At 48.8% G+C, this 9,857-nt stretch overlaps 1 protein-coding gene and 1 non-coding gene across 4 annotated transcripts; one reads left to right on the top strand and one right to left on the bottom strand.

Moving 5' to 3' along the window:
* The first annotated feature begins 358 nt into the window (after positions 1–358).
* Positions 359–431, top strand: TRNAK-CUU. The gene has a single exon. It is a non-coding gene; the product is annotated as a tRNA-Lys (tRNA).
* Positions 432–6,343: 5,912 nt separating this feature from the next.
* LOC120652090 (protein ELF4-LIKE 4-like) lies at positions 6,344–8,201 on the bottom strand. Of its 3 annotated transcripts, none has more exons than XM_039929799.1 (2): positions 7,999–8,201; positions 6,344–7,138 (listed from the first exon to the last, which is right to left on the bottom strand). In XM_039929799.1, exon 2 carries the CDS (start codon positions 7,022–7,024, stop codon positions 6,629–6,631), a length of 396 nt encoding a protein of 131 aa, XP_039785733.1. In that variant the 5' UTR covers positions 7,025–7,138; positions 7,999–8,201; the 3' UTR covers positions 6,344–6,628. The 3 variants fall into 3 exon arrangements, with proteins under 3 accessions (XP_039785733.1, XP_039785734.1, XP_039785735.1); XM_039929800.1 differs by lacking the exon at positions 7,999–8,201 and adding an exon at positions 7,234–7,982; XM_039929801.1 differs by lacking the exon at positions 7,999–8,201 and adding an exon at positions 7,268–7,982.
* Positions 8,202–9,857: the final 1,656 nt, after the last annotated feature.

The following is a 9,857-nucleotide window of genomic DNA, read 5'->3' as shown; positions in this document are numbered from 1 at the left end:
TCGCTTTCTTCTGCCGGGTCTTCCAAGCAGGCAGTGGCAGTGGTTGAGCGGTTGAGCCATGTACTCTTCCTGGACTGATAATTCATCTCATTGGACCAAATAGAGCCCACCTCCACCGGGATGCATCTCGAATCACAAATCGCAGCTAGTGGGGGGTCGATCAACCGGGAAATCCACACAAATAATGCTGTCTTCGACACAAACAAAGAAAATCTGGCCTTGACTTTAAGCGAATTTGGCTGTGCTCATCTACGCTAGCAGAGTAGCAGAAAGCACGAAACCCATCTAGCAGTGTGCATGCTCGCTTCGTAGCAACGCATTTCAACTTTAAAATGGTTTTAGAATTTCAGAGCACCAAGCCCGTCTAGCTCAGTCGGTAGAGCGCAAGGCTCTTAACCTTGTGGTCGTGGGTTCGAGCCCCACGGTGGGCGACTTACGTAAGTTTTTTACAGTCCGGGAGATTCATTTGTACGGTGGGCGACTTATGTAAAAATTTTACAGTCCGGGAGATTCATTTGTTTGTGAATGCCCACTCCGCCGGTTGCTCCCACGGTGGGCGATTTATGTAAATCCATTTTAATATATGTTTGTACCATTTTGATCCTTATATATATTTGTATCACCAACATCAGATCCATATATTATTCGCAAAAAAAAGATCCATATACGACATATTTTTGCCATAAAATTTTCAAAGACATAAATTTCCTACATGTGAATGAAAGATCCTAGACCAAGTCAATTGAAATACTCAAGTGATTTTCCAAAGTGACATAAAATGATGAATGCAAAAGTTTGGCATATTACGCATCTCACAGGTATCAAAGCCATTCGTACTCACATGCATGCAGCATGCAAAATTTCGAAAAAGTCATAAGCAATACTCCTTTCTTCAAGAATGTAGCTAGTTTATACTTTCTGAGACAGCTCATCAAGAGCGAATTGCTTCATGCAAAAATGAAAAAAAAAAAGATTTGTCCTTCCGAACGGATCTTCTTGGGAGAGGCCACGACCCGCCGGCGAAGCACACCACGATGCGGCCTGCCTACCGGGCCTCCAAACTTTTGGCCCATTCAGCAGCCACTGCGCAAATTCACCAACTTATCCCTAACATGCGAAAGGGCATGTAGCCCAGTAGTTACAAGAGCCTCGGCCCTCGATAGCACCTGAGGTCCTGAGTTTGACTTTTCATTGGAGCGAATATTTTTGAATTTAACGGCGTTATGCATTCAGTGATAGGCGATGTTTCCGTCAACAGCGAGACGCATGTGGTGACTTCGTCAATCTCGAGGATTTGCTAGCTCAGCCTTCAAAAATGCTTATAGAGGTAGGGTTTGCGTACGTGTGTTTATAAGGATGTGAGTATGCGTACGTTGTGAGTGTCGGAATTGTACTGTGTGATCTCAAAAAAAAACTTATCCCTGACATGCCGTGGCCCAGTTGGAATCTTGGGCAAGGCACAGAACTTTCCAGTTGATGCACTCACTTCTTTCCACTAGCAATTACACATCACTTTCATGTTCAAAACTCCATAAACTAATGAATGACAAGTGGTTCGCTTTGTGATCAATCTAAGATGCATTTGTTTAGTGAAACCACTTTTTCGCGACGGATCTGGGGAAAATATCTCGTGCACCAGATATATATTACCACCGATTTTATGAGCAGGAAACGTAGAGCACATAGAAATTCATTTTTTTTTGTTACAAATTGACCGGATGTTAAGAACAAACATATGCATTGAGATCACATGAATACCTAAAAAACAGAGAAACCCTTTTCTCTCACTTAGAAGACGATTTAGCATTCACTCAAGAAACAATCGTAGACTTTCCCAGCATCGTTGACATTTGCTAGGATCGGAGGCCCGTTAGCAACAACCGATGACATGTTTCATGGATAAATGTATCATTTCTTGTGGTGATTCGTACTACATTAGCAGATCATATTACTATTTTATCCAACATCTCATCACATTTAGGATTTGTCTGAATAGTCAACTGCTGGACCAAGATCACCCAAAACAAACCATCCCTTCGAATTTAACAAGCATACGAATGAAAAAAAAGTATTTGTACCTGCTGTGAAAACAATAACTGTACGAAGTACCTTAGAAGTGAATTATTTCTATAAGAGGGTAGCCGTGTACCATATCCCTGATCTACCGTAATTATTGCAAGATTGACTTAGATTTTTAACCTTGAATTGAAATTATTTATTCTCATCACTGATATCATATCTTGTTTTGTGCTTCCGATTAAGTAATTAACTTATTATTATTTCAAGGAAAAAATTCTGACATTGATTTGTAACTTGCAAAGAAATCGAAGCTCAAGTATGGTGACCTGTGACTTGATCATCTGTGATAAACAAAAGTTAAAATAAGACCTTAAGCTAAAGTGGAGCCGCAGCTAGTGCAGGAAAAGTGAAATAAAAAATTAAAGCACTGTCGTATTCCTATCAGGGCATCGCATCATGGGGGGTGATGCTGGATCTGTGCTTTATTGTAACCAAGTTGATATAAACAATAGTATAGTCTATTTTCGATAGGCCTCTCATATATGCCAGAAGTACAAATAAAAAAACTGTTGCGTTTCTTTTAAACAGAACCGGCAGGAGAGCTGCCTAACGGTTTGTTCAAAAAACTGTTGCACACTTTATGTTTCAAAATTAAGATATCTTGTTTTGAAGTGGGCCAAAGACTGTTTGTAAACCTATACCATTGGGCTGCTACTGGTAGGAGTTAGAAATGAACCCCCCCCCCCCCCCCCAGCTAACATTTCAGAAGGCACAGGTCCCTTGTTTTTACAACTGCGGCCAATCAAACAATTCGCCTTTTTTCTGTGTGCTCTGCAATTTTTTTTTAGGGTCAACGGGGGGAGGGGGCATCCCCACCTGATTCATTTCATTATGAACCCTAATGACCCGCATGATAACCAAAGTTTTACATCATTTGCCTAGCATAAGGCAATTTGTGGCATGACCACGTATAACATGTCATAGCTCAAGGACTAAAACGTGGCACAACCATTGATAAAAGAACTACAACTCTATCAGGCTTCGAGTTTGGAGGTGGCGAGACTTCAATAGACTTGATGTGCGGAGGTGGGCACCTCCATGCGCACCGGGCGCAATGCTTTCGCTGCACATCAGCCGTTGATTCGAAGCACCGGCCAAGTGTAAGATGGATAGAACCGCAGCGACGATGCCTCCAAGAAGGTAAACGGTGCCAAGGACATCGTTGTCGTCGAGACCGGCTAGATTCCGGCAAGGCTTTCGCCTGCGACTCCACCAACCATGTACCTCATTGCTTGAGCCCTCAGCGGCTCGCGCGATGCAGCGAGGCACACCACCATTGACCATTGCAGCGCCCAGGTCGCACCTCGCTGTTTGAATCCTTGGTGATTCGCACGAGCAGCAAGGCACGGCGTCTTGGGCTGTAACTATGGCACTGCCCCAGGTAGAGAGCAGCACGCCATGGCCGAGCAGGGTTGCCCTCATGCTGTCGAGGGCTCACGGAGACCAATGTTGTTGTCCTATCACCCCACGGAAAGGCTCCTCAGAGGGACATCAAACGCGCCGGCTGCACCCGGCAGCCGCACAGCTTCGTCGGCCACCCCTCCGGCCAGGTAGCACATGGGGCCGGACCGTCGCCGACCACTGCCGCAAGCACAAGCACCCCCTCGCCCACTCACCAATCGTGAAGTCGTGTTCGCCACGAGCTGCGACAGCAACCGCAGTAGAGGAGGCCGCCAGCCACCATGGGCACCCGCCCGCACGCCACGGTGGACGCCGCCGCAAAGCGTAGATCCGAGCTACACACCCCGCCGCCGCGCCTGGCGCCGCCGTCGCCCGTTCGCACCGGCAGCCACCATCGCGTCCTCCGCCGTTGCCCGCAGGAGAGTCTGCACACCGGGCACCGGGCACTGAGCAGGGCCGAGCGCCGGGCACAGGCAGCCGGCGCCGCCGCGTGGGGGAATCGGCGCCGCCGCGAGGGGGACAAGCCGGCACCACCGCACCTCGTAGATCTGGGCCCGGGGGCGCCGGATCCGGCCCTCAGGACGCCGGATCTACAGCCCCGGGCCGCTGCCGCCGCCATGCCCGGCGCCGGCGCATCATGCCCGCGCGCCAAACTCGCAAGAGAGGGAAGCCCCGCCGCCGCCATCCCCGCAGGCACGCGGGCTTCCGGTGCTCTGCTCCGGCGGCGGCGAGGTGGAGAGGAGGGCGGGAGGGAGTGGGGCGCCGGCGGTGGAGTGGGGCGCCTCCGAGAGGAGACGACGGGGGGAGGCGTGCTCTGCAATTTCAGCATTAGTTCTTTAAAAAATGATACATATTTCGTGAAAAATACTGGTTTAAGGATTGTTTGCAACTGTACTAGCAGCCCTCCTGCAATCACTTCGAAAAATAACCCTGTTGGAGGTGAAGGCGGGGAACTGCATCTCCCAACCAAGAATGTTTTCCGGACACCCATGCCATGCACGCCATGGTTCAGAGAGAAAGGCAATGCCAACCTTTTGAAGATGACATCGTGCAGGTGCAGCCATTGCTGCATCTTGCAGTGGGCGGAGCACAAGAGCGGTCAAAAAAGGCTTGGCATACTACCTTCCCTTCCTTTCGGTCTCCAGATAGATACTGGTCAAGTGCAGCATGATTGGAACCGGGGAGGCCTGCCAGATAAAGATCTCTTTTTTCTCAGTGATTGTAACTTTCTGCTGTGGTAATGCGATTGGTTGCGCATGCTTTCTTGGCTTATTTCCTCGAAACTATGGAAGCTCTTCTCTAGCCCTAGAAGTAAAGATGCCATTTTGGTCCCAGGTCAAAGATAAGTTTCATCAGTTGGTTACTCGAAGCGTGCATGACAACAAAGTGCTCAGTACAAGAGATAAGCTTTGGTGGCCAAATATTTGCCCAAATGGAACTAGTTCCTCTGTGGCAACAGGAACATTAGAGGAGTTTGTCCTGCTGACGCTGGGACCCGATCCGCAGAGCAGGGGCTCATCCGTCCGAAGCATCTTCGCACCTCCACTTCGGGTCCGTTTAGTTTCCAAAAATTTACGTGTGCCACAGTAACTTTGAACATTTGACCACTAATTAAGAGTATTAAATGTAGTCAGTAACTTTGAACATTTGACCACTAATTAAGAGTATTAAATGTAGATAATTGACGAAACCCATTCCACAACACCCGGACAAAATCGCGAGACGACTCTAATGAACATAATTATGCAATGATTAGACAATATCGTGCTACAGTAATCGATCTCTAATGACGGATTAATTAGACTTAATAGATTCGTCTCGCGATTTCCCGTCCATCCGTATAATTAGATTTACAATTAGATCATGTTTAGTCCTTCTAATCTTTGGTTGAAAATTACTACAGTAATTTTTTTCTCAAATTTTTTTGGAACTTAATACATTCGTCTCGCGATCTTTCGACGGCTAGTTGAAACAATTATCCTGTTTAGGGCCTCGGTGAAACCATCATCACAGAATCCAGTCCTTTTTATTTTACAGGGCCGTACTTTTCGCAGGCGAATCTTGCGGAAAACCCCACGACGACTTCAGCAGGGAGGCGCCTGCTGCGACAAACATGCTCTCGCCATAAAAGGAGCGAGCAATGAAAAAGCGCTTTACATTTTCCCTGACCCTCTGCTACAAGATAAAAAAGGGGAAAATCAGGGCAGATGCAAATTCCAACGAGCTGCTGCGATCATCATCCAATGCCGGCCGGATTTTTGCAGAAAGGGGGAGTGATGCTGCTGCGAGAGAAAAGTCCCGGTAAAAGAATGCTGCTGGAAAGAAGCAATGGTGGCGTTGGCGTAGCAGCCTAGCAGGGGAAGGCAGCATTCAAGATTCAGGCAAGCAAGCCTGACGAGGGAAAGGCAAGCAGGGCAGCGTGGAAAACAAGGAGGAGGCAAGCAAAGGCGCAAAGCAGCTAGCTTGCCCAATCATGGAAAGCGCCCGTAGATTCTATGCATGAGCTCGCAAAAGATCATTGCTTTCCGTGGCACCGTAAAGCAGAGGTGAAATCAAGGGAAATTTTGCTACGTAGATCTGCTAGAACATCCTCGAGTTTTCTTGGATTCTGGGGGCCCATCGTAGCATATTGGCATTGGCGTGGCATCATCCCTGAATTCGGTTCTCGATCCATAACAGAAAAGAAACATTGTTTTCTTCCGTCATCTTTGGTGAAAGATGCCTATTAGTTTGACACCGACAAAGCAGTTTGAAACCATCACAAATGAAGGTAGGTAAAAATCCACACTAGTACAGTACGGCTGCACGTGGATGCAGCACTGAACCAGTTTCGAGTTTCATCAGATAGTAAAAAATAAGGAACTTGAGAACAACTCTGTGTGTTGCTGTTGCATCGTCCATAAATTGCATCAAAAATACATCATCTCATCCTTGAAGTAGCTCATGGCAACAAGATAATCAACTTCAGCTACAAGAATATCATGAGTTGGGTGGATTTGCTCTTGCTCATATGTAACAGTAGCAGTCGTAATGGATAGTAAATAAGGTAGATAAATATGTCGATAGATACAAGAACAGCTAAGGTCAAAGAAGGGGAGAGGAAGGAGGTCGGTCCCTGGCTGGCTAGCTAAGAGTGATGATGAAGTCGTCAGTCGAGGCCGGACCTGATCCGCTTGTGGCCGGCGCCGGCCTGCCGGACGGTGCCGACGGATCCGCCCTCGGACGCCGCGCGGCCGCCGCCGGCGGCGGCGGCGGCGTCGGAGGCGGCGAAGAGCGAGGAGAGGTCGGCGTAGAGGTCGACGACGCGGCGGATGTTGTTGTTGAGCTCCCGGATGAGGCCGACGTTGCGGGAGAGGTCGCCGGGCACCTTGGACTCGTGGTTCTGGTTGATCTCGTTGATGAGGACGCGGTTCTGGTCCAGCAGGCTCTGCACCTGCACGAAGCTCGTCTGGAACGCGTGCAGCACCTTGGTGTCCCCGCCGGGCCCCGCGCCGCCGCCGCCGCCGCCGCCGAACCCCGACAGCGTCGTCTCGCCGCCCTCCATGACGGAAACCGATGCGCTCGCTCCTCCCCTCTCCCTTTACCTCCGCCGCTTCGTCGTCTTGTTGCTGGCGTGATGCGCCTGAATTCTTGGAGGACTTGTCAGCTTCTGCAGAGTCTGCAATGAGAGCGGGGGAAATTTGTGAGAACGAGGCTGCTGAATTCTCGTGAGGAGATGCTGCGATAAGGATGGGTGTGTGTTCATTTGCTCACTAAGATTGCATTTTTAAAATTCGAGTGGTCGTGCCTTGGGCAATCAAGAATCGGCCATTACTGCTGGTCTCGGCAAAGCAAAGGGGCGGAGACAGTTTCACTGTTGGGGCATGGAAGGACAGGGTACTATGCTACAAGATCAGATGTACTTGGCGAATCTTTCTAGCTCGGTTGGGCCCGAAAAAAAAATCGACAAAAATCCGGGAAGCAGCGCGCGCGATTTTCCTTCCTTTTTTTTCTCCCTCCCTCACCGAATGGAGATTGGAGAACGAGAAAGAATTCGGAGAAGCGCAATCGAAGGCGTCAGATTTTGGGGGAAAAGATGAATGAATGGATGAATATAAAAAGGGCAAATTGATTGATGGCGTAGCGTAGCAAGAGGGGCGGCTCGGGGGAGCGATTGAGATCCGACGAGTCGGGCGCAGAATTCCCGGGAGCACGTGAAGACGGCCCCCGGAGGCGGGCGAAAGGGGGGGGGGGGGACGAATCGGTCGCTGCGGGGAGCACGAAACGCGACGAGGCCGGGCCGAATCGCGGCGAAATCCGGCGCCGGATTCGGGCGGGACGGGAGATCGGCGGGGCGAAGGAGTTGGGAGCCGACGGATTCGTGTTGAACTAGGGCAGCCGGAAGAAGCAATCCCTCCGACGCCAGTCAGCCAGGCATCAGGGGACGAACAAGAAGAGGAGAAGGACAAAAGGAAACGGAGCGTGCAGGGGGGGATGATGAGAGGAGGAGGAGGGGAGAAGGCGGGCGGCGGCGCTTACCTCGGTGCTACCCCGTAGCGTCTCCGGGGAGGAGGCCGTCGGAGAGCTCAGATCATGGGAGACGGCAGGAGGAGCATCGAGCGACGGAGGGGAGGGGGGATGGAGTAAAGAAGGGGATGACGATGGACAGGGAGGAGATCAGGAGATCCTCAGACACACGAAACAGGCAGCCAGGCAGGCCGCCTCGTCCCCCCCCCCCCCCCCCCCCCCCCCCGATATTTCTGCCGCTGGGCTGCGTTCGCCTGCATCTAGTGGAATTGAACGAATGAGACCTTGTTTAGTTCGGGAAAATATTTAGATTTTGATGCTGTAGCAATTTCGTTGTTATTTAATTATTAACTAATTAAGTTTAAAATATTTGTCTCATGCTAATTAGTTAGACTGTATAATTAATTATTATTTTAATTATATTTAATGCTACATGTATGTGTCTAAAAATTTAATGTGATGAGTACTACAGAAAATTTATTTGGAACTAAATAGGGCCTGAGTGAATGCCGGTTTTTCTTAAAAAAAATGAATGAATGCTGGTTTTTATTTTAAAAAAATGAACGAATGCCGGGTAATTCTGTCACATATTTTACTTTTACAGTAGTCAAAGAGTGAGAGGAGCACCGTTTGCTGAGACATTCATCCATTCATCCATGCATGGTCAAAGCACTCCCTGCGATGTCAGCCAAGTTAATGTGCTGACCAGGGCGGTACCTGCACTGACATCACAACCCAAAGTCGTTTTGATTACTTTCATCTCTCGACCCAATAGAAGAAGAAAAAAACAATCCACTGGTGCCTTAACCATCGTTTGCTCTTGAGCTCTTGATGAACCAAGGCAATCCCTCGAACGGCAAGGCGCAAAACAGTCTGAAGCCCAGCATCCTCCGTTTACCCCGGTGGTTGGGCGACGGGGCAAAATGTTAATCGCCGGCGGCACCAACGGCATCAGACCGCGGCTCGTAGCATTAAAACCGGCGGCGACAGCGACATGTGCCAGCTCCATTCATGGAAGATTTTTCCTTGGAGAGCAGAGCTCCCATCGGATCCTTCATTTTCGGGCATGTCTGCGCTCGGTGCGGCTGGCTGGCCAGCCATGGGACGACGCGAAGCTTCGCCATAATCACCATGGCACACTTGGCAAATGGACACCCGTCGGTTGCTAGGTCAAACAAATCTGATCGATCTGTGTGGCAGCGCCGGGGATAAGCGCAGATGCCGCGTAGCAGGGGCGGGCCAGAAAGGCCACCACAAACAACAGATCAGATCCTCCCCCACCACGCTCCTCCCCGGCCCTTCCTAGGTTGCGGCCAAATCAGGAACCAAATTTGCTTCGGCTACAAGGGATTTCAACACCCGGAATAGCAGCAGCCTTTGCTGCGTTGGCATCGTCTAGATTTTTCTTCTATGACCTTGTTTAGTTCGCGAATTTTTTTGGATTTTGATACTGTAGTACTTTCATTATTATTTGGTAATTAATGTTTAATTATGGACTGATTAAGTTTAAAAGATTCGTCTCGTGCTAATCACTTGGACTGTGTAATTAGTTATTTTTTCAACTACATTTAATGCTTCATACATGTATCCAAAGATTTGATGTGACGGATTATGTAGAAAATTTTTGGAGAACTAAACAGGGTATATATTGTCTTTTGTCGGGCACGAATTTAGCAAAGTATGAATCTTTCCTACCGTTCAAGATTTACTAGCAAGTATGAAACCTACAAAGTCATACACGTAGACGGTGAAAACAACTCAACTAGCTTTTTCCTGCATAAAAAAACTTAGGGTGTATTTTGTTGGTGAAAAAGTTTGGATTTTGGTATTGTAGCACATTTCGTTCATACTTGACAAATAATGTCCAATCA

The sequence above is a fragment of the Panicum virgatum genome, chromosome 9K (assembly GCF_016808335.1).
Source record: "Panicum virgatum strain AP13 chromosome 9K, P.virgatum_v5, whole genome shotgun sequence".
Taxonomy (NCBI): domain Eukaryota; kingdom Viridiplantae; phylum Streptophyta; class Magnoliopsida; order Poales; family Poaceae; genus Panicum; species Panicum virgatum.
Note: the sequence above shows the minus strand (reverse complement) of the source record. Positions and strands in the feature narration are given on the sequence as shown.

Bases quoted from the DNA above. Each gene is read 5' to 3' on its own strand.
- LOC120652090 (XM_039929799.1), bottom strand. From the start codon at position 7,024: ATGGAGGGCGGCGAGACGACGCTGTCGGGGTTCGGCGGCGGCGGCGGC.